General features: G+C 36.8%; 1 protein-coding gene across 6 annotated transcripts in view; it reads left to right on the top strand.

Annotated features, from left to right (window-relative positions):
* The first annotated feature begins 270 nt into the window (after positions 1 to 270).
* The window catches only part of HACE1 (HECT domain and ankyrin repeat containing E3 ubiquitin protein ligase 1), a 48,681-nt gene continuing 25,445 nt past the window's right edge, over positions 271 to 23,506 (top strand). For 2 of the 6 annotated variants that reach the window (XM_063153079.1, XM_063153082.1), the window contains exons 1-11: positions 271 to 438; positions 4,919 to 4,973; positions 6,047 to 6,136; positions 7,959 to 8,063; positions 9,757 to 9,832; positions 10,127 to 10,258; positions 11,112 to 11,194; positions 13,439 to 13,535; positions 16,177 to 16,278; positions 17,863 to 17,969; positions 21,663 to 21,909. In XM_063153079.1, coding sequence (XP_063009149.1) covers positions 363 to 438; positions 4,919 to 4,973; positions 6,047 to 6,136; positions 7,959 to 8,063; positions 9,757 to 9,832; positions 10,127 to 10,258; positions 11,112 to 11,194; positions 13,439 to 13,535; positions 16,177 to 16,278; positions 17,863 to 17,969; positions 21,663 to 21,909 — 1,170 coding nt within the window. In that variant the 5' untranslated portion in view covers positions 271 to 362. Of the gene's footprint in view, positions 439 to 1,531; positions 1,672 to 4,918; positions 4,974 to 6,046; positions 6,205 to 7,958; positions 8,064 to 9,756; positions 9,833 to 10,126; positions 10,259 to 11,111; positions 11,195 to 13,438; positions 13,536 to 16,176; positions 16,279 to 17,862; positions 17,970 to 21,662; positions 21,910 to 23,506 lie in introns of those variants that run through there. The other 4 variants (XM_063153078.1, XM_063153080.1, XM_063153081.1 and 1 more) reach the window with 4 other exon arrangements.

Here is a 23,506-nt window from a genome sequence, read left to right as displayed (position 1 = left end):
CGTTTGCAGCCCCATTTCCCGCCGTGCTTCCGGGAAAATGAGCCCGCACGGGCAGGATCACCTGGCAGGGGCGGCTTCAAAAGGCATCACATTTTTATTTTTATTTATAACAAGCAGACGTTTAAAGATCCCTTTTTCCACGAGATTTGAAAACCCGTCGCCCACACTCCTTTCCTTCCTTGGGGAAAAAAGCAAACTGAGGGAATTCGCCACCGCCCCCAGCTCCGCCCCGCGCATGCGCGCAGCCTCCCGGGGTGGCGGCGGCCTGGGCGGCCTCGGCGCCGGCAGCGCCGCGATGGGCTGAGAGAGGGCGGGCAGTGGCAGCGAGGGGTGTCCGTGGCTCCGGGCTGGCCGCTCCGAGGATGGAGAGAGCCATGGAGCAGCTCAACCGGCTGACCAGGTCCCTGCGCCGCGCCCGCACCGTGGAGCTGCCGGACGGTAGGAGCGGGGCCTTGACAGAGCGGTCGGTCCGGGCGGCCTCCGCAACCGGGCCGGCGGGGATGAGTTGAGGCGGCTGGGCAGGATGGGAGCGGGCTGTGTCCGCCTCTGACAGGCTCTGTTCGTTTGTTTGTGGTGCTGACAGCAACAGCGGCTCCCCTTCCTTCCTTCCTTCCCCCGCCGGCTCCGTGGCGGGCGCGGGGGATCCGATCAGCCGGGGCTGCCGCCCTGAGCCCGGGAGCGGCTGCCCGGGGTGCCGGACACCGGCTGCGTTCGCTGCTGCATCCTTCGCCAGGTGCCTCGTCCATGACAGAGTAGTGATGAAAAGTCGTCGTGGGTTTTTTTTTTGTTTGTGTTTTTTTGTCTTTTAGTAGTGCTGAATTTTGTAAGTCACTGTCACCCGTCACAGCCTAATTTTTTTGGCTCTAAACCGCTTCACATGGGTGCTGGTCCCCCATATCAGGATGGGTTTGAAAGCAGAGCTTCAGGCTCTTAGGGCAAGTGGTTTGTTGGGAGGACTCCCAAGTTTTTGGTAGGACTAACTGTAAAACTCTTGGACGGGAAGAATTCCTGTTCTTGTGAGTCATGTGCGGTCACTGTGCTTTCTTCAGTGTTTGCTTTAATGGATGAGTCCTTGGCTGCCTGTCTGCCAGCTTTCATCTCCAGTGGTGGAGGAGAGGGAGTAATATTCTGTTTTCTCTGTGTGTTCCCTGTTTGGACTTCCTGGTGTCCTGCTGAACTGTGCTAGTACACCCTTCACTTATTGTCGCCTGTCAGTTCCAGTGCCTTGCAGTGCAGTTGCTAATGAATTTCACTTGACAGGCAAGTTTCAGGCAGATTTTGCTGCTGCTTGTAAGCCTTTGAATGGCAGCAGTGAAAATTGATGTAATACTATTAACTGAAGCTTAGACTTACAGGAATAATGGAGTAGCGCCAGTTCAACTGATTGAAGATGCTAATATGAATAACACTTTGCACAGCCTTTGTCAGTTGGAGCTGCTTTAAATTTACTTCAGTAGTAATGTAGGCAAATTGATTCTGAATTTTGTCTGTTTTCTTAACATCTTGGGCATTTTTATCTTGCACTTTATAGGTAGTTATGTCTGTGGAATGGCAGTGCAAGTGTAAGCCCTGAGACCTTTGGAACGAGTGCTTCTGTCATCCTGTAGTGCAAGTGCAAGCCCTGAGACCTTTGGAACAAGTACTTCTGTCATCCTGTAGTGCAGAAGGAGTGTGAGTTCTAGGATTCCTTAGGAGTTGCATGAAACAAATCAGTGGGACTGATATAAGGAGATAAATGGGCTTAAAGCTTTCCACACTGAAGTGTCAAACTGCATTGCAAGAAGGTCTCTGTTCAGTGGCCATCCAGCTTTGGGTCTGTCTTAGCTCGTTAGGGATCTTCTTTCTTGACCTTGGTGTTCCTTAGGTTCATGCAGGTCTGCCCAAACTCTTCCTGAGAAGCAGGTTTGGCTTGTAGTATGTTGTTGCAAACATGTACTGACAGGATCAGCTTGGAATATTCCACACTGGGCTAGGATAATACGTAGTTTGGTGGCTTGTTGTGTGCTGTGTCTGGCCTCTTGAATTAGGACTCCCCCCTCTTTACCCCCACTGTATTTGAATAATTTGGAAGATACATAGTTTATCCCTCCATCCTTAAAGTGGGAGTCATGGTTCTCTCACAGGAGATGGAGATGTATCTTTAAATTTATTTATGCTGAAGAAGGCAATAAATCCCAATAAATGAAAGTATTAAACTTCCATTGCATGTGTCATAGCCACTAGGGTATGATGTGCACAGTGCTGACACCTCTTTGAGATTGTGATCTCTGCCAACTTCACAACAGTATCTCTGAGGAAGTAAAGTAGTCAGTGTGTTTTGCCAAGGCAGGATTCTAGATTATGAATTTCTAGTGTTTTTTTTTCTTAAAGCAAGTCTTAACACCTGAGTCCAGTGCCAGTGAATACCCTGAGCTTGCAAGTAGAACTTTTTTTTTAAAATCACTCTCCCAAAGTATCCTTCAGCAACTCTTTTGTGGACACTTGAGAACTGCACACAAATTTCTGGATGCTGCTATTTAGGCTCATTGCCTGAAAACGAGGTCTTGCAGCCCAGAGCTGTGACACTATGATTGGTGTGCCTTTTTTTTGTCTTTATATAATCAAGATTTGAAAAGCAGGCAAATAAGTTTGGTGAGTCCATGAGGTGTATAATGCTTTTTCTCTACCTGCTGTCATGTAGTTTGTGTCATTTGGAGCTTTTTTTTCATTACTAGAGAAAATAATCACCAAAGATAGGTATGAAAACTCCTTAGTCCCACACCCTCTTAATTACTTCTTACAGAAAAAACTCTGGGAAAATCTGCATGTGCTCCACAGTGTAATTTCTGTTAATAGAATAGCAAAAGGCTTGGGTTTGTAACTGTGCCATAAATGCCTGTTATGGCCCAGCTACACTTGGATTTAACTATTGACTTTTTCTAGATCACTGCACTTGCAATATAGTTAAATATAGTTAGAATCAATATTAAGCATTTCAATTAAGTGTGCTGATATTTAAAAGTTTTTTTCACCTTTTTTGATGTCTTGTAAAGGGCCTGATTGTGGAAATATATAAGGATGTAATGTTTAAATTTAGTTGATATTCTTAAGTTTGGTTTTTTTGTTTTATTTGGAAAGCTTTATCTTCCTGCCCAGAGCTCTTTGAAACAGAGCTCGAGATATATTTTTGTTTTAGTTTGTGTATACTGGGAGCTAATCATGGATAGATTTTTTCGAAATGCTCAAATATTTTTCACAATTGATATTATTTAGCATCTATTTAATTTTGTTTCAGGATTCTTTCTCTCTGTGTCCCCTCCCTCCCAGCTTGTTCTTTCCCTAGCAGTCAAATCCTAGGGGTGTGTGTTGGAGATGGAGTTTTCTGATGCTCACAGAACTCTGCCATGAGAAACAATTTGTAGAGAGTTCAGACTTGAACTTAGTGATAGTTGGTGGCTCCCTGCGATGTTTAATCATAATTTGGTGTTTTGAGAGGCTTGTGTCTCTTGCACCATGTGTTTTGTATAAGCAATGTTGATTTTTTAAAATTTTGTTTTAAAATTTTTATAACTGATGAATTTTACTTATCTCTGTCCAGTGTTCAGAGGTAATAATAATGGATTATTAGAAAGAAGCATTGCTGCTTTCTTTTGCTAGCTAGGGACACACAACTTCAACTGGCTGATAGCAGCAGTAACCTTGGAGCAGTGTAGAACAATAATAGCAACAAACAGCAGAGCTGCAGCATGATAACAACTTCCTGGATTCCACTTCATAATTCTGAAGAATCTTTACTTAAAATAAATTCAGTAGATGTCACCTTGCCTACCTAGTGGAAGTAGTGAATATGTAGAGCATGGTCTGTAAAAGACACAAGATACTCTGCTGGTTTTAATTCTTCCTGTTCTGGTTGCTTTGTAACTTTGGTTCGATGAAGGTGATGAGAAAAACTTGAAAATAAAAATTTTTGAGAACAGTCCTGTATTTCCATATCCTGAAGCCATATACCTGGGTTCTCAGAAAGCACAGTCCCTCCTGTCATAAGTTGGTATCTACATGAACATTCTGTGGAGAATGTACTCTCAAAAATGGGTAGCTTGTTGAAGGGAAAAAATAAAATAATTGTCCATAATAAAAGAAAAAATTATTGCGCATTAAAACCATTAATAATTATTATATGTTAAAAGATTTTAAGTTTTGTCAAATTAATCTCCTAAAAATAGTATTTTATTTCAGGAAGTCTGTAAGTGACCAGACAGGCTCGTCACAGCCATGCAGTGTGCTGGCACTTGCAGCAGCAGTGATGACAGAGTCTGTGTGACTGAATGTCTGTGTGTTCCCACCACTGACATGGATCTTTGACTTCTGGCCTTTTTTTGTTCCCTTCAAGTGTGAAATATGAAACTGATTAGAGATTAAAAAGTAAAATGAAACTTATTGCACTCAGGTTTTCAAGTATAGAGACAAATGGAATGGTTATGAAGTAATTTAAAAAAGTCACTACTACAAAATCATAGTCTCAGGACTGTGGAAGTCACTTTGGAAGACAGGAAACTTCTTTCTTTGTAAAATTAAATAGTTAAGTGTTTGAGTTTTGTTTGGGTTTTTTAAGAGATGTGCATTAAAAAACTTGGATTTAGTTAACAGAATTGTCAATTCAAAGAAACTGACACTCCAGTGAAAATTCTGTATTTTTTACTTTGTAAAAGAAAAAAAACCACATTGAAATTTCATATATTGCAATTCTGTTAATTCTGTCTTTTATCTAAGTAAGTGTAATGCCTTTTTCTTTTTAATGAAACTTTGTGTGTGTAGAATCTGTGTAAGAAAATTATCTATTTCAAGTGGACACTTGAAAATGTCAATAAGTGTTGCTAGATACATTTATTTTACATGAAAGATATCCTTATGGTAACAGAGTAACTAAATTTCTTCCCAGATAATGAAACTGCTGTCTATACACTGATGCCGATGGTTATGGCTGACCAGCACAGGTGAGAGCTTCTTTAAATTTACCTTTTTTTGTTTTTTTTTTTTAAATCCCAGCCTGTTTGCTGAAGTCCTAGCTCCTAAAGCACTCTCAGAAGTCCAGCTGCTGAATTGCTGAGTTGTGTTCTAATTTGAAGTTAGTCACTGACTGTGCATCCCAGCTTTATTTTACCTGTTTTGATTTATGCCATAGACCAGAACTGGGATTTGTTCTGTTGAGGCACATGGGAAAATTTGTCCTAAGATAAGAACAAAATTGTTGTTTTGTAACTGTGTGTTAATTCTGTGTGTGTATTTATGGGTGACATGGAAGCTCTTAGTCTCATTTGACATCTGGAATTCCTCAGATGAGCAGCTGTTTCTCTTACTGAGTTGTCCTCGAAGTGCTTGGACCTGGAGGTTGTATAATGCCAGCTAAGTGGTGCTTCCTTCACAGGAATTTTGTAGGGAAGCAGTCAGTAACTCTTACTGCAAGAGAAAGTTGCTTTTCCAGCCAGGATAAACATGTGTTCTGCTATGTAGTATTTTCAGATCCCATGCAAGGGTTTTCAATTATGTGATCAGCTCATTACTGGAAGTTGAAAGGTCCTATTTAAATTTTTTGTCCTGATCTTGTATCCTTCTACTTCATCATCATGATTTCACATACTGGTCTTCCCTCTGAACTTTGCCTATGTTTGGGAAAACTGTTGGATATGTGGTTGGGATGATTGTGATAAGGGGGAAAATGGGAATTTATATTTTGTTTAAACCAAAGCTGTTGGAGTGCTTGTTTTTTGTATTTGTAAAGAAGTGATTCAGTTGTTTGGTCTAATTCTTACTAGTTTACATACTTACTTACTAGTTTGAAACAGTTTCCCAGTGTCACAGTTCATTTTTTATGTACAGTAAGAAATGGAAAGGTATTCTTAATCAGCAAATGCTTAAAAACTGTGTGATCTCTTAGTAATTAGTTATATGGAGAAGAAATAGTGATTAAGTAAAGAAATAGAGTACTTGTGTACAACTTAGAGTATGAACTTTGCTTGGATACTGTGAGCTATTTTTAAAATTAAAAAAATTATTTTTCTATTTGAAGGTCTGTCTCAGAGCTGCTGTCAAATTCAAAATTTGATGTGAATTATGCCTTTGGACGTGTGAAGAGAAGTTTGCTTCATATTGCAGCAAAGTAAGACTTACTTGAGTCCAGTCCAGAAGTTAACAATGAAAATATTGCCACAAATCTAAGGCACCAATGTAAGCTGGAAAACTCTATAGTGTCAGTTAACATTTCGTTTTCACACTTTTTGTATCTTGTTTGTTCTGCCCAGTAATGTACCTGCCTCATAAAGAGGATTTTACACATGGTATCAAATGGCTCTCCAAATTCCAGTGAAGGAAGCCTGGCTAGATACTTTTTTACCTTTCTGTGAAATCTCAAGTCTTTTAAAAAAATGCAGCCATGATGTGCATCCTGTATAGCTGGGTTACTCTTGCCTTTGTAGAGGCAGAGAACTCTCATTTGCAGGTGCTGATTGTTTTTGAGGTGTTCTATAACAGTGGGAAGTGTTTGGATGTTTGTTGGGAAGCAGCTATTCCAAAGTACTTCATGTGACTGTAACTGAAGGGACTCAGTTACTCAGGAGCTCACTTCTAATAAGTTTTGTATCCTGGATAGCTTCAGTGAAAATTTTGATCTACATTATTTATTGTTTGTATAGCTCTTCAATGGGGATGACTCCATTTTATATGTAACTCTGCCAAGAAACTGACAGATTACTATCATAAATAGAAATTAACCAGATAGTGTTTGATGTGACTTTTCAGGAAACTAAACTGATGAATGAATGCTCTGTATTTATCTTCCCTTTTAAATATCTTGAAAGTTCTTACATTTAAATGGTTAAAAAAAGTACAAAAAACAGAAAAGGAAATAGTAGTAGTATTGCATATATATAGCAGTATTTGGTCACAATAGAGGTTGAAATTCCAGCTTCTTAAACAGACTATTAGAAATAGCTGTTTCCCAACTATTTCATCTAAGAATTACATAGTGCTTATATAAAATTTACTTAAGGAAGTACTTACAAAAATGCAAGCAAATTTTTAGCATATCCTTTAGAATTATATTTGAAAATACACTGTACTTGCTGATTCTAAAGATACAAGAAGTTGTGTTACACTTAGTTTCTGGATTGTCTTTTATCTTGACTTAGTTATTGGGTCACAAAGGGGTCATCAAGCTGCTGGTTTTGCAGCATATTGTACAGTTAGTCTTCAGTTTCTTGGAGTTGTTGTGTAGCAGTTCTGATGTTGGGAAGATTTATAAAAATTGATTAGCTGGTCACAACAGATACAAAAGTACTCTGTTTATCTTTTCAATCAGCTCTTCCTCTTACAGAGTTCAGGAGCAAGATAAATATGTAATGCAGAGTTTCTGTCCTCTTATTGACATTGGTTATCCTGAAGAGCTGCTATATTATGTAAAGTAAAAGAGTTCAGCTCTTTATTACAGGTTCAAAGTTGCTAGCAAAGAAATATTTGTACTAGCAAATAAATATTTGTACAAGTTTTAGAATTTTCCTGATATTCAGACTTCTAAACATACCTTCCAGACAGAGAAGCATAACAAACCCCAAAATATCTAATGGAAAATTCAGTCCTGTTAATAGATTAGGGATGAGGGAGGTGAGAGGAAATTGAAAGCAAAACTTGTATAGTTTTGTTTAAAGATTAACAGTCCTAAAGACTCACCGTTGTGTTTTAAAGTAATTAAAATCAAAGAGAAGGCTGGCATCTCTTCAATGCTACCAGTTATATTTGGTCACTTCTCACTGCATTAAGTGACTTTCCTTTAGCTTTGTGTAGCCTGAGCTATGAGGTGTAACACAATTTTATGTAAAGATGTTCTAGTGAGTGTGATCTGCACATAATATTGCTGTTGTCTTTATGCCAATATTGATTTGTAAATATTCTTGTTACAGTTTTTCCCTTTCTTATTTTCTTCTTAGCTGTGGATCAGTTGAATGCCTTGTTCTATTATTAAAAAAAGGAGCAAATCCAAACTATCAGGACATCTCAGGATGTACTCCTCTCCATTTAGCAGCAAGGAATGGGTAAGTTTTTAAAATCCTTAAACTCTTAAAAATTTTTTGCATAATGCCCTTGAGCTGGCATCTTCTGTAATATTTTTGCATAGTTAAAAAAAACACCTTTGGTTTTTGCTTTTGAAAATTGAGAACATGGAGGTTAAAATCCTTATTTTGAGTATTCACAGAGTAATATTTTATAAATAGTAAGTCATGTCTGAAATACCAATTCCACTTCCAGTCATTTTAGTGTTTTCTGTTAATCAGGGGTGTGGTGGTGTTCACAGGGGTCCCAGGACCAGGAAAGAGATGAGAATGTTGACTCCATGTTTCAGAAGGCTGGTTTATTATTTTATGATATGTATTATATTAAAACCATACTAAAAGAGTAGAAGAAAGGATTTCATCAGAAGGCCTGAAAGGAAAGGAAAAGAATGGAAATGGAATGATAATAAAATCTTGTGACTGACTGCACAGTCTGAGACATCTGGACTGTGTTTGGCCATTAATTAGAAACAAGCACATGAGATCAAAGATGCACCTGTTGCATTCTACAGCAGCAGATAATAATTGTTTACATTTTGTTCCTGAGGCTTGTCAGCTTCCCAGGAGAAAAAATCCTAAGGAAAGGATTTTTCATAAAATGTGTCTGTGACACAGGGGCATAATGATTCTTACAACAGTAATGGAATGAGGGATACTTTCACCTTCCAGTTAGCTGAGTAAGAAAAGGTTTTGTAGGGCTTGGAGAGGGTCAAAGACTTTGGATTTTTCTGAGATAGTGTCTCTAAGAAAATTTTTCCTGCAAGAAAAGGAATACAAAATTGGCACAGTGTTAGGAGAGAGTCAGAGAAAGAACTCTAAACCAGTGAGCAAGTACCTTTTAAAGATCCTACTTCTGGAATTGTAGTATGTGAAAACATCCAGTTGTGAAGGTAATGTTCTCTTTTTTCTTTTTAGGACATGTGTGTGATACAATAACTGAATTGTATCACAGCTGGTACTTCAGGTGAGGAGGTGGTAGAGTTTAGTGGCTTCTGGGTATGTGTGAGGTCTGTTTGTAGGAGAGGAAAGAAGCAGGCAAGAGGTTTATGAGGAAATGCAGAAAAACACACAGGAGACAGTTATGTGGAAATGAGTTATAAGAAAGGTACCAAATAAAAAGGAAAAGCAAAATAAATTTGTAAAGGTAAAGCACTTAGAGCATTAAAATGTTAAAAAACCAAACAAAACATGAATTAGGAAAAAATACCTCTAGTTTTATTAAGAAAGTGCTTGTACTTAACAAGGATTTGCATAGTTTTACAATGACTGTCTCATTAAGTTATGATTTAGTGGTGTACTGTAAACATGTCCACTGACATGTACAGGCAACAGTAAACTTCATGGACTTCTATTGGCTGAACTCTGGCTTTTTGTCTTGAAAGGGTAGTTCATGCAGAGCTGAAACTGTTACAGTAATGGTTAAGTGCTTCTGCACTTTCCACAAAACCAGCTGTGATTTTAGCCCTGTGTTGTTGTTTGCTACCCTTGCACTGTCTGAATCTCTGTGAAGATCACTTCTCTCTTTCACATGCTCAGTACTGTGCTCCTTATAAATTGGAACTACCTGTTATGCTTAGAAAAATGATAAATTAGAGTGAGTGGAGCTCTAATAAGATATTTAGTCTTAGTAAGTGATTTTCCCTGACTGGATTTTAATGTGTTCTTTTGCTTATAGCCAGAAAAAATGTATGAGCAAGCTGCTGGAATACAGTGCAGATGTCAACATTTGTAATAATGAAGGCTTGACTGCAGTAAGTGCTATTAATTATCATAAAATGAATGAAGAATTTGGAGATTCTTGGTTTCTAAGCTTTTGCCATCTTACACATAAAACCAAACTGCTGTGTGTCCAGTGCCATCAAGAATCAAAAGATGTGATCAAAATACCCAAGCATATGATTGCATTGTTGAAAGCTTCTCTTAATATTATGCAAAGCTTCTCTTTGTGAAAGTGTTGACAATAATACAGCCAGGTTTGAAATAATTTTTATAGTGTATATATGCCATTGCTAAAGGAAACACATGTGTCATCATTTTGTGCTTAGATTCATTGGTTGGCTGTCAATGGACGAACAGAATTGCTTCATGATCTGGTTCAGCACGTCAGTAATGTCGATGTTGAAGATGCCATGGGACAGACAGCCCTTCATGTAGCTTGTCAAAATGGACACAAGACAGTAAGTTTCTAAACTGTATGAACACAATTGATTTGTGAAGATCTTGGTAATGCCTCAAAGTTGTTGTGGTTTTGTTATAAACTTCAGAGTAGTAATGCACATGATAATGGCTACAAGTGTGAAGAATGCTATTGGGTATTAGTATTGACTGCATGCACTTTTTGGGAGTAACTTATTTATTCTTGTCGAGCTGATTGATCTCAGTGCCTATGGGAGTTAAGATGATTTACTGTATACTCTTCAGCTCTTCTGTAGTGCTATTATTGGCTTGTTAATTTCAAGTTTTTATGTAATTGTAAATGTTTGAAAATGTTTTGCCTTATTTTTCAGAATATGTTTAATTCATAATTGTGTAAGCTATTATGTGATTTTGAAATCTGAAATATTAATTTACTGTGAATAAAAAATGAAAACAGAGTTGGATCAGTTACAGTTTAACTTTAGAAGTAAACAAGTTCAAATAAACTCTTTCATTATTGATCTGTGTGAATAATTTTTATATCTGGCCTTGTGTTAGGGATGACTATTTATATTCAGAGTATAAGTTTGAATACTTGAACTTTACTTGAACTGCATTAGAGCCCTCTAGAGTTATACAGATTGCCACTAGAACTATTTACTACTAAAAAGAATAAATTGTAATTCTACCTAGATCCTTTTTGTTGTTTGTCAGTGCTGGATTTTGGAAGGCCAAATTCTGAAAAACAGTTACCTATAAATATAGCCAATTTATGTGACTGAAATATAACATGAGAGTCTGCTCAGTATTTTCATATTTTAGGCATGCATTAAATATTTGCAGTAGGGTTTTCCAGTGCTCTTTTTCTAAAGGTGATGTTTTGTTCTCTTGTAGACAGTGCAGTGCTTGCTGGACAGCGGTGCGGACATAAACAGGCCGAACGTTTCTGGGGCAACTCCGCTTTATTTTGCTTGCAGGTTATATACTTTTCACTTTTGAATACTGGCTTAAAAGTGAAATATTTTTCCCCTTTTGCAATAACTGATTAGAAATGACAAAATATAGGAAATACAAAAGCTGACTGGTGTTTAATCTTGTCTCATTTTTGAGTGTGGTTTAGTATCTTATCTAAATACTTATTTTGTACTGCAGGCTTATGTACCTCTTTCTAACAGACATGTTAAACACATATCTGTACATGTTCTAGCATGAGTCATAAATTGATGACTGCTGAACCCTTTTCTGAAAAAATGAATTCTGCCAACTTGGATTATTTGGAGTACACTAAAACTCAGAGCCTTTTATAAAGCAAGTTTGGCTATTACTTAATGTACAGTATGGTACTACAATATACATGTAATGTGCATATATGTGTCAAAGTTACAATATTGAATTGAAATTACATTGTTGCTTTGATCAATTATGCTTTCTTCATAGTTATATTTCAAAATTAAACACATATGATGAATGAACTTCTGTTTTAATTAGAGCATTTCTGCAATTTGTTAGAGCATTGACAATTTTTGCAATCCCTGTGCTTTGATTACAGGTTAAATAGATAACATAAGATTAACTGTTACTATAAGCAAAAGTAGAAATAGACTGACCTGCTGGTCTGCTAAGAGTTACATTCTGGGAGCTGTGGTCTCTGGAGTGTTGGCTTGTGTATGTTGACTTGTGGCAGTTAAGAAGAAGGGAAGTGGAGAATAAATAGCTGCTAGCCTTGGTCATTGATTTAGGGACTGGTATTTGCACACATTTTAAAAGAAGTAAGCAGCTTGTCTTGGCTTGGAGGTTTTTCACAGGAAGGGACCGTGGCAAGTACAGGAGTTATATTCCTTAGAAATTACCAACTGGAGCATCTGGCAGGGTAGAATGAACAGGGTGTGTACTGCAGCAAACCTGGAAAGAAAGGTTGTAGGTTCTTGATGACAGGGAGGGTGGGATGTGGTAGCAGTGGCAGGTGGTAGCTGCAGGAAAGGTATCAGTATTCAGAGTCTGAAACACCTGTTTTGTCAATGTGTTGGGTTGTGCACTTAGTCTAGAGAATTACAGTGAAGATGCTGCAAGCAGGCCATTAGTCTTAGCTCCTTTCTGACCTTCAGTGTTTATTTGCATTGGGACAAAGTCTGGTACATTATGTTAACCTGTGGGCTTCCTGGGCTGGAAGGACAGGACTGAGGAGAACTCAGTGACTTATTGAGAGATCAGTGAAGCTACTTCTTGTCCCTCAGCTGTTAGTTGTCACTTTTCCTGTGCCCTATGTGAACTGATAGGCTGCACCTATGAGGCAGCCTCTTGTATGTTCCAGGATGCCAAATACTCATATCCATTGGTGTAAAGGGTGTACTGCAAACCAGTTTGAGGAATAAAACTTCACTGAAAAAACTTGTATCTATAACCCTAATTGCTGTGTCTTTTTTATCAGTCTTTCATTTCACCCTTTAGATGCTTCTCTATTATGTTTGGCAGTGTATGCACTTAATGCTGGTGAAGGCAATATTCAAATAATCATTGTATGTGTTTTCAGTGAAGTAAACCTCAGGTACTCAATTTCTCATTTTTTTCCAAAGAAAGGATTTGGGAAAGTGTTGAGAGGTATAAATAGTTGTTTTGTTCTGTTTTCTAGGCAATGCTAGCATGTTGGGAAATTTTTAACTTGAGAGACTTGAGGGTCCTATACAGCCTATAAGCAAATTAGTGAGCAGACTTTGAATGCAAGAGTAAAGCCCATCATTTCTAGAGCCTATGCAAGATATGTGTATAGAAATTAGAGCCATTTGAGTGATGTATTTATCTCCTGTAAAAAAGAGTAATTATCTCTTGTACAAAAAAAAAGAATTATCAATAAAAATATCTTGCTAATATTTTATTGATGGTTGAAGCACAATTAGATTGTTTTTCCCCAAATATGGTAAAAGTGAGCAAAGAATTTGACAAAGATAACTTCCTCTGTGAAGTAAATTAGGATGTAAATTGAGAAAGAGCTCTCTTTTTTCAGGAAATGCAGCTCATAAATATTTGAGGCAAGGCTAAGATGAATCATTTCTGAAAGATGAGAGTGACACTGACTTCATAAATAGGCTGAATTTTGCACTGCTCTTTTGCAGTAACTGTTTTCTTCTAGCTTATGTTAGTCTTGTTTGTTAGATGCAATAAAGACAGGTTTATGACTCAGATCATAAATGCTCTATTGACTGTCTTTCTTCTCTTTTCAACAGCCATGGTCAGAGAGACACTGCACAAATTCTTTTGATGAGAGGAGCCAAATATTTACCGGACAAGAACGGTGTTACTCCACTGGACCTCTGTGTACAGGTATTAAGTTAGCAACACTTTTTCAGTGAATTTCTCTGACTTACCACAGTGTCACCTGATCACTATTACCTTTTCTTATTCTTAAGGCCTCTGGAAGATGGTAGTCCTTTGGCAAAAACAAGTGAAAAATGTAATTCTTTAATAATGAAATTGATCCTACAGGCAGGTTCATAATTTCTACCCTTTGCATAAGTCAGATACAAGAATCATGAAAAAGAGTTTCCAGAACTCCATTTGACTAGAAAGTTTTGGAATCCTTGGTATAATGGTAGTACACAATTTAGGTGCTTACCTGTTAACAAGAGGTAAAGGCATGTAGAAAGGAGTGATTTTTTAAATCTCAAATAATAGATTTTCTTTTCTGTTGAGGAGATGTTGCTATTAAAAACAAACAAAACTTACATGATGATGGCTCTTACTTTTCAAAGATATTTCTATATCTGGATGAGGAACAAAATTCTTACATATTTTCAAGTAATGTGACAACTGCAAAACTATTTCCTCATCACCTACTGCTTGTACTGCTTCCTAAAGTGACTTTTTTTGATTTGTGAACACTTAAACTTTTTCTGTCAGATGAGTTGCAGGTCATTGGGTAAATAACACGATTGAATGGAAGCCTTTGAACCTTTGCTAGTAATTAGATTAGAAAACTGAACTGAAAGCTGAAAAAATTAAGTCATTGGAGTGAGTGGACATCACACTACCTTTGTGCATGTCATTAGTTTGTCAGGATAAAATTGAAATTTTCTATTTTTTTCCTGTATTTTCAGACTATTTCAACCTCAAGAGATTTAATTTCTGAGGTGTCCTCATGTGCCTAAGACTTGCACTTGAAATAGTTGTGTGTATGTGCAGGAGTGCTGTCTCCAAAAATATCTGTGGGATATTTTTGGAGTGTTTAACTCTGAAAGCTTTATTTCATAGACTGTCTGTGTAAGACCTTGCTCCAGTTGGATTATTTACAGTATTTCTCTTTGCATATAAGAAACCAGGTAAGTCCTCAGCTCTGGTCACTGGGAAGTGCCAGATCACTACACTATTTCACTGCTAACTTGATTGTGAAACTCATCAGATTTTTTTTTTCTTTGCTATGACAGAATGACTTATTACATAAAGCCACACAGAGTCTGATCAGTTTCAAGGCTTTCTGCAGCCACAGTCCTGTAATACTGTATATGGCAGGAGAGGTTTAGATTGGATATTAGGAATAATTTCTTTGTGGAAAGAGCTATAAAGCATTGGAGAAGACTGCCCAGGGAAGTGGTGGAGTCTCCACCCCTGAAAATGTTTAAAAAAATGGTGGATATGGCACTTGAGGATGTGGTTAAGTAGCATACGTAGGGATGGTGCCAGGCTGATGTTTGGCCTTGATGATCTTAAAGGTATTTTCCAACCTAAATGATTCTATACCAGTGTGTGCTTAAGTGTAGAGTTTTTATTTTTTATGATTAATGTTTTGAGTTTCTGCTTCAGTCTCCAGTTTTGGAATCCCTAGGGCATGTTTGTACACAAAAAACTTAGGTTAACTTTTTTTAGGTGTGAGTAGTGACACCTGGTGTTTCTTTGTAGTGATGATCTTACTGTGTTCAAGATCATGCAGTATTACAAGTTCATGATGCCAAGTAAGAATGGAGAAAACAATATCTTTTCTTTCTTTTTACTTTGTGGCTTTTATTCTATGCTTAAAAGTTTGTTTTTCAAACAAACGCATGCTTTCAGAAGACTGAAATTACAGACTCATACACTTCTTGCAAACATTGCCTTGATCTTGAAGATTTGACTTTCATTAATTTTTACGGAACCTGGATGGGTTTATTTTTAATACTTAATTTCTTGGTACCAGACACAATTAAATTAATATTTTTAATGTATGGGTTTCACTGAGATAATGTCAACTGTCATTCACAGAGGTGTCCCTGAAGTTGCAGTAGTTAATACATTGTATGTCAACTTCCCAGAGTAGAAGTTCATGCATATTCAGGTGTTAGGTGTCTGCTTAAAAATGCAGCTGTGTTAAATAAGATTTGATACAAATAAATCACAAAATCAAGTTATCTTCTTTCCAGAAAACATTTTTTCTCAGAAGTGTGTGAAGTCAGTCTAAGGCACATTCTAAGGAATTATACTTGGGTATTGATTTTAAAGTTAAGTAACCCTTTCATGGGTTTATCCTGTTTCTTCTTGTAACAAGTCAGATATGTCTTGAACCTTTAAAAAATGTTTATTTTGAACAAGTCTATGAACCTTTAGAAAATGTTTGTTCTGAAGAGTTAGATGCTGGGTGTAAATAAGTAGGTATCGGCAGGAGGAAGAGAAGTAAAATACCTCCACTGTTTTTAATCTCTGGTGATTGTTAGCTGAAATGCTGTTCAACTGTACCTTTATTTTGGTAAGTAGGAAAATGTTTTAAAAAACAGAAAAACTGGAGTTTTGTGAGCCAGTGTACTGGAAAAAATTGATTCTGTCTTCTCCCAAGCATTTTGGGATACCTAACTTTGCTACACTTTTTCAATTTCAAATTATTTTAGAATAGGATTTCTCCAGCATTAAAAAAAATTGTTATCCTTAATAGATGTTACTGCCTGTAACAGTCTAACTCTCAATTCTAATGTTTCTTTTAATTAAAATGTTTTCTTAGGGTGGTTATGGAGAGACTTGTGAAGTCTTGATACAGTACCATCCTCGGCTTTTCCAGACAATAATTCAGATGACCCAGAATGAGGATCTGCGGGAAAACATGGTAATGTGAGACTCTGTGTGTTAGAGCCAGGGATCTCTCTGTGTGGAGGAGAGCTTAGTGCTGAATATGAGTGGCAGTCAGTACCACAGTAGCTGACCACTAGATATCTTTCTTTCCTCATGGAAAATGGGCACTCTTCGCATAATTTTAAACACAAGAATTTGGAATTAAATGTAGGATCTGTTTTCATTTAGTGTTCTAACTTTGTACATTTGGCAAAGTGATCTAGACAGTTTAAAGAGCAGACATTGCAAGCTTCAATACAAAGGTACTGGCAGAGCATTCCCAGAGCATCCTATATATAGTTACTTTGTGTAACAGGGCCTATTTGCCTTCATTTAGTCATTATCTGCAGACATCCATTCTAGGGATGTGTCTTGAGGCTGCATCATCTGGAATTAACTTAAAAGTCTGTGGTATGAGCACTCATCTGTATGAAGTTGTCTTGTACAATTAGAGTGTAAAAGATTGCAGCCACAATTACATTTGATTATTATTTCTGTAGATGAAACTGCTCTGTTTCTTTTTTAATGGTTCTCTTACACCTTGCTTCTTTGGTTATTGTGGAGTAGTACAATCTGAAGCAAAGAAAAATCAAGGAAAAAAGTTTTTTTTCTTAATTGTGTAAGGGAAATGAAGCATGGGATGCCTCTTCCCCCTTGTAAATCTAGCTTGCTGTGGATTTTTAATACATTAGTTGTTTTAAAATGGCTGCAAATAACCTTACAGACTGTAAAAAAAAGAAAAAAAAATAGTAAGGTGTTGGCTGCCAATTTACTTAATTTAGTTTGCTAGATTTTTTTTCTCTATAACTCAATTAATTCCACTATAACACTGAGGATTTCCAAATCAGTGTTTAAATTTCTGAGATAGGGTTGAGTTTTTCAGAGTGAAGTGATGCAGGTGAGAATTCTCAAAGTGTATGTTAGGTGTGAGGGGAGATGCTATAGATGATTTCAACTAAAAGAGAACGAACTAAAACAATGTAACAAAAAGACCTTTTGTTTATTGCAGAAGTGAAGCAAAAAAGTGAGAAGAATTTTTCATCTGTCTGAGTAATGGTAGAGCTGTGTGCAAAAACAAGGTCTTAATGAGAGTGTATACAGGATATATTAGCTAATACATGGTCTAGTTCTGCTTCATTGCCAAAATGTGATCATATATTGAAAATTATTTTCTATGGCCAAGTCTGAGCTGTTCTGCTTAGTCTTGGGTAATGACCAGTTCATATTATCTGGAAGTGATGACATAAGGAAACTGGGTATGTGTTACAAGTCAGGACTTGTATTTTAAATGTCATAACTTCTTATGAATTAATAATACAGGGTTAAGCATTCAGTGTTTGTAACATTCTGTAATGTTAAATACCCTGTAGTACATGCATCAACACTAGAATGTGTACCTTTGCACATCTGTAATCTTTGTAAATGATGATGAAACGTTAACTGAGGCTAGATTAGAGGTTGTACAGTACAGATACACATTATTATAATGCTTGGGTGATGGTGTTCTATGCAATGGATAAATGATTGTTGATCTGATGCTCCTTGACACAATGCAGTTGTTTTTGTTTGAATCCTTCAGTTGCGGCAGGTTCTGGAACACTTGTCTCAGCAGAGCGAAAGCCAGTATCTGAAAATCTTGACAAGTCTTGCTGAAGTTGCTACAACAAATGGTCACAAATTGCTCAGGTAAGTATAAAGTCACAGGTTGATAAACTACCCCACAGTTAGTGCCACTTCATAGTTTTAATAGTTCAAACCATCTGGTGCTCAGCACATGCTGGAGTAGATGGATCTCAAATCTGATTTATATGATAATGTCTGTTTAGATCACTGTCTTCACAAAGGCTTCAAGAGAAAAAGTTGGTGTCCTTGTATAGCTGCTGGTATCTAGAAGCCTGAGTTGCAGGGAAGTATATTTTTTTGTTTGGTTAGTTTGGCTATGTCAGCCCTAGAAAGGGAAGCTTTTTAGACAGCTATCAAATAATTTTTTATTTGTCTTCACCCTTCTCACTTTTTCTTCCCTTCCACATTTTTACTTTTTTACATGCTTGAGGAGAGTTTTGTTACTTCTGACACCTGTCTCATATTTGCTGGCTGTGGTTGCCTTACATGGCTACTAATATATATGAGATCAAAAATTTCATCCATCAGTGTGCTGTCTCAGCAGCAGTAGCTTGAAGAGATGCATCACACAGGCAAGCATATTTACCTGGTATGCTTTCCTAGTTTTTGTGGCATCTGTTTGAGTTTGTGCAAATCACTTTGTCTGCAATTTATTGGAACACCTTACTGCTCTCAACAGCTAACAGATTTTGGTGTAACCTTTATGCTTTACTAGAAAATCTTTACTGAAGGAGTCAAGGGTCTGAAAGCATGAGTGAAGTTCCTTATTAACATGTTTTAGATGGCATTTTGGCAAAGAGAGCTTTAAAAGTGTTCTGTAATCAGAGAAACATGTCAGCATAGATGGTAGAGGATTGTGACTTGGGAAGCTTTTTTTCACTGGGGCTGGGGTCTGAGGAACCCATCAGTGAGATGGAAAATAAATAGCTTATTCTTACTCCTAGATACTTTATTTTTCTTTCTCATTAGTCATGTTAAATTTAAAAGGAGCTTGTAGATAGCAGATCAAAACTCCTGGATGATGGTAGGAAATTCATTACATCATTAATAAATCTTATGCTGGTGGCTGTTCACTTTGATGAATTAATGTAAAGGTGTGAATCCCTTTAAACTTTGGGGTTTAAAGGGATTAAAGTGTGTAGACATTAATGAAATTTTGTTGCTGCAAAGATAACTTTCTGTAAAATTTCTGCTGTTGCAGTGTGTATCAGCTTAACTTGTAGCACATTCCTTTTTGTCTCCAGACTTCCTTAGAGCCGGTAGATCTCCCACAAATAAATTGTGGTAAGGTGTAAAACCATAGTGCAGGAAAGGGTTTCAAACTTGCTCTGTATAGGGACATTACTGCAAGTTGTGGTAGCTGGATTACATCGTACAAGGTAGTATTTGCTTCTGTTTCAGTGTCCTCAGAGTAAATTGAACTGATTATCATTTGGATTTGATTTGTTACTGTTACTGCTCTTCTAATTTGAGCAATACTCCCTCAGTGTGGCTGTAGAAACAGAAGCTCTGTGGCTGTGCTGTCTCTGAGTTTGAGCCTCTGTGTGCTCCTGTGTGGCTGTGTAGGGGTGAGGCAGGATCAAAGGGTTGCATTGCAGTGGGTGAGAACTCATTTCCAGACATGCCAGTACTTGGAGTGTGCTGTGGACTCTTACTGGCCAGCTTCTCTTTTGTACTTTGTAATACAGAAATGTGATAGCAAAAGAAAACAATTCCAAGACGGTTTCACAGATGCAGTTTTGCAAAAACTGTCTCTCTTCTCTCCAGCTTGGTTTCCTGGCAGAAGCAGTGAATTACTACTTCAAGAAATATTTCTCAGTTGTTATAAACACAATGGGGATTAAGGTAGCACTTGGTGAATACTCTGAGCTTGGGCCTCTTTCCTCTTTCTCCTTCTTCCAACAAATGTGTAAAATGTACTTTGTACATGAAAACCTCCAATAGTGATATTCTTGCATGGCTGAACTTGATATAATCTCTATTTGTTTCCTGGGTACTAATCCACAGCCAGTTGCTTTTGCATTTGTCTATTGTTTAGTTCAAAATGATCTAAAATTGTCTCTTGTAAGCAAGTATCCAGGAGTGCCACTGAATTTTTGCCTGAAGACTTTGGCCTTGAGTACAAGCAAAGACCCTGTTTCACTTAACATTATCTTCACCAAGTATTCCCTTTATCCAAGAAAATAATTGACATGTGGCATGATTTGGTCCTGCTGGTGCAGGTTAGGCCTAGATGAATGTTTACAAACACGACAGTAGAAGTTTCAGTAAACTATTAAAAGTCCTCTAAGGTTTTTTATACATGTTTGGGTCCTTATCCTGGAGACCAGGAAATTTCACCAGGAAAATACCACTTCTAAAACATGATAAACCTCAGTTGAAATGTTAAAAGTTATTTTTTTCTCTTTTCAATAATTAATTAACTTCTTAAGTTAGCTTCTTGTATTCATAGATTCTTTTGGTATATAAGCAAAGATTTTACTAATGCTAGCTTTTAGCTGTGATGAGAGCTTCTGGTAACACAATTGTAGACTGTCAGTCAGGGGATTTTCTTTACCTGGTTAAAAACTTTATATTCCTGCTCCTGTTCTAGCACTGTTTGCTCTCTCTGTTCCTTTCTTATATTGATTTACTGAAAATTTACCTGGTTAAAGTATAAATTGTCACAAGAAAGTTGTACTTTGTATGAGAGTTTGGTAAAATTCTTAGTACATTGCTTTTAAAAGTTAACTCAGTCATTAATTGGTATTTTGTTGATGACATTGGGTGAATGAGATCATAATAAAGCTATGCTAGCTATTACAACTAACTCTGTTTCAGATTTGTTTATTAACAGATTGTTAATTGCAAGAGATGTTTACAGCACCCTATAAGATGTCAGTTTTCTGGTGCTTACTGATCTGTCTAAGCATGCTTTTAAGTTGCAAGTACTTTAAGGATAGAATTGAATATATGCTTCTATTATAAGTTAGTAGGCTTTGATAGAAAAAGGATTAGTTTCTTGTAGTTTGTTATGCATTCAAGGCAGAAAAATTCTTACTACTTGGGGTTTAAGGAACCCAAATGGTGGAGAATGTTCTGCTTGTGCATAAAGTAATGGTTATCTCATATTTTGCACTGTTTTGGTACAGAGTTCAGTGTTTGCCAGTTCAATTAAGGAGACGTAAAACTTTTAGTATATTTGTTGGATAAATAAATCACATAGTAGTGGTTTTGTTTAGTATCTTTTAGATTACATTTTTCTTGAGTAGAAAAGTGACATCCTTACTGTCCTGATCCCTTGTCTGGTTGAGGTAGTTTATGGGCATCTAGAATAATAGCAGGTGAGGATGGGCTGTGGCAGCTTATCTGATCAGTCAGTAGGCTTTTACTGTTGAATGCTTTCTTTTCTGGGTTGAGAAACATTTTTAATCTGGATATCCCAATTTGCTTCATGCACTGAGATCCTTAGGAAGTTGGATTTCCTCCCAGGGGTTCATAAGAAATGTATTAAAAAAAAAAGGAAGTATTTTGAAAGATCTGGAATTTGCTGTTCTTCTAGTTAAAGTTACCTCTACATGTTAGTAAAATCATAATGTTTATATTTGACTTCTGGGGCTGGTGTAGGAAATGAAAGTTAAAATTTTCTAGGGTTTGAAGCTTAGGGTTTTTTTTCAGCATATGTATCAGACCCTACCATTACATTGCTTGCTCCTTATTATACTAAATTGTTTCATCTAGGAAAAGAAACTTAAACATTCCATTTTTTTCCCCCAGCTTGTCAAGTAATTATGAAGCTCAAATGAAGAGTCTCTTAAGGATCGTGAGGATATTTTGCCATGTCTTTCGCATTGGCCCATCCTCTCCCAGTAATGGAAATGACATGGGCTACAATGGAAATAAAACTCCAAGAAGTCAGGTGTTCAAGGTCAGAAAAGTATATGATGTTGTTAGGAAGATAGACGTTAAAGAGATGAATTTCACAAAGCATGCATTCATTAATCAGACATCTCATGAACAGGAAGTAAGTTTGGTTGATGTTCCCTTTTTAAGTTAAACCTCCCTCTCTCCTTCTTCTGTATTTTTTTCCCACTGAATTAATTAATTTAGCCACTGATGCACATCTCATGTTATGATTTCTGTTGATTTCTTTAATAGATTGTTTGTTAGGTGTTGAAGGTTTAGCTACCCAGGTGACCTTGGTAAATTTTGTTTTGTTTTTCTGTTAAGAGCATAATAATATCAAAATATGGCAATATTAATATAATAGATTGTATTAATGTAATTTCAAAATGGTAGTTGGAGATACTCAGATGGGTTGCTGATCAGTAAGCTTTATCCAGCTTCACAAGACAAATGGAAACAATTGAATTCTCGATCTGTTTGTGGTTCTCACTGTGATCATGAAATCTTTTCCCAAGTTGTTCTTGGTTTTTCTTACTATGTGCTTTGAAACATATCAGCTCACTACTGCCCTTGCAAGGTTACTGATTTATAGCTGCTTTCAAACACGTGCTTTAGGTAGTTGCCATTTAGAGGTTTAGTTCATGAAGGTGTTTGGTATTTTTATGTTTGTTTGTTATGGAATTTCTCTGTAGAAAGTCAAAGATCCTTTTTGTAAAGATGCCCCAGTTTCCTGTGTGCCACTCAGTCTTCATTCGATATACAACTGCCATATTTTTCACAGCACCTAATGAAAAAGAACTGCAGGGTAATTTTTCTTCTCCCATCTTACTCCATACTCTTACATAGCACAGCTCATACCAAGAAATTTAGATGCCAGTAATTGAGGATTTTTCTTTCTTTTACATTTCTTCCACTGTGTTGTGAAAACAGTATTTTGAAATTACTGCAATTATTTGATGATATATGTACATCAGGTTACTTCTAAGGGGTTTTAAGACAGAACTATTTTGATAAGATTGTGGAAGGAGATACTCTTAATTCCTGTTTATTTAGAGAAGTATCTGAGTTTTTGTTTAAATTTCTTATCTTGGAAGGAAGAAAAGCAGTAGACTGTTAAAAACAAAAAATATGCAAGCACAAATGTTTGTTTTTCTGGTAGCACAATAGTTTTAAGAACAAATTGATTTATATAATGAATATGAAACTAGTGCTTGAGTCTAACAAAATGTAATGAGTCTGTACATTATGAGTCTGTACAAAATGTAATGCATTGTAGAGTCTGCAGTGTAATAATTGTCCTTTGGAATTGTTCATCAAAATAGGGCAATAATGTGGGTTTAACCAGAATTCTGTTTTTAAAAAACAAAACAGATACTGTTTTGTTTTTTAAAAGCTGTACCCAAATCACAAGAATTATTTTATTAAAGGCAGCACTTTCTGACAGTTTTAATGACAATTGCTCCAAGTATGCCAGATTAAATGACAAGCAGATGTTAAACACACTTCATACAAGAATTGTCTCCAGTAAGATATTCTGCTACCAAACTCAAAAAGAAAAAAGGGAAGGTTTCCTGCTTTTCAACTCTACATAATTTCAGAAGTCAGTATGAAATAAACAAAAACATTCCACTGCAATTTATAAAGGAAGTGGTATATCAGTAAAATCACTTATCTGCATGCCCAAATGACTTCGTATGATGGAAGAATTTTCTTAA

This window comes from Melospiza melodia, chromosome 3 (genome assembly GCF_035770615.1).
Source record: "Melospiza melodia melodia isolate bMelMel2 chromosome 3, bMelMel2.pri, whole genome shotgun sequence".
NCBI lineage: Eukaryota > Metazoa > Chordata > Aves > Passeriformes > Passerellidae > Melospiza > Melospiza melodia.
The sequence above is the reverse complement of the archived record's forward strand: the minus strand, read 5'-3'. Positions and strand labels throughout refer to the sequence as shown.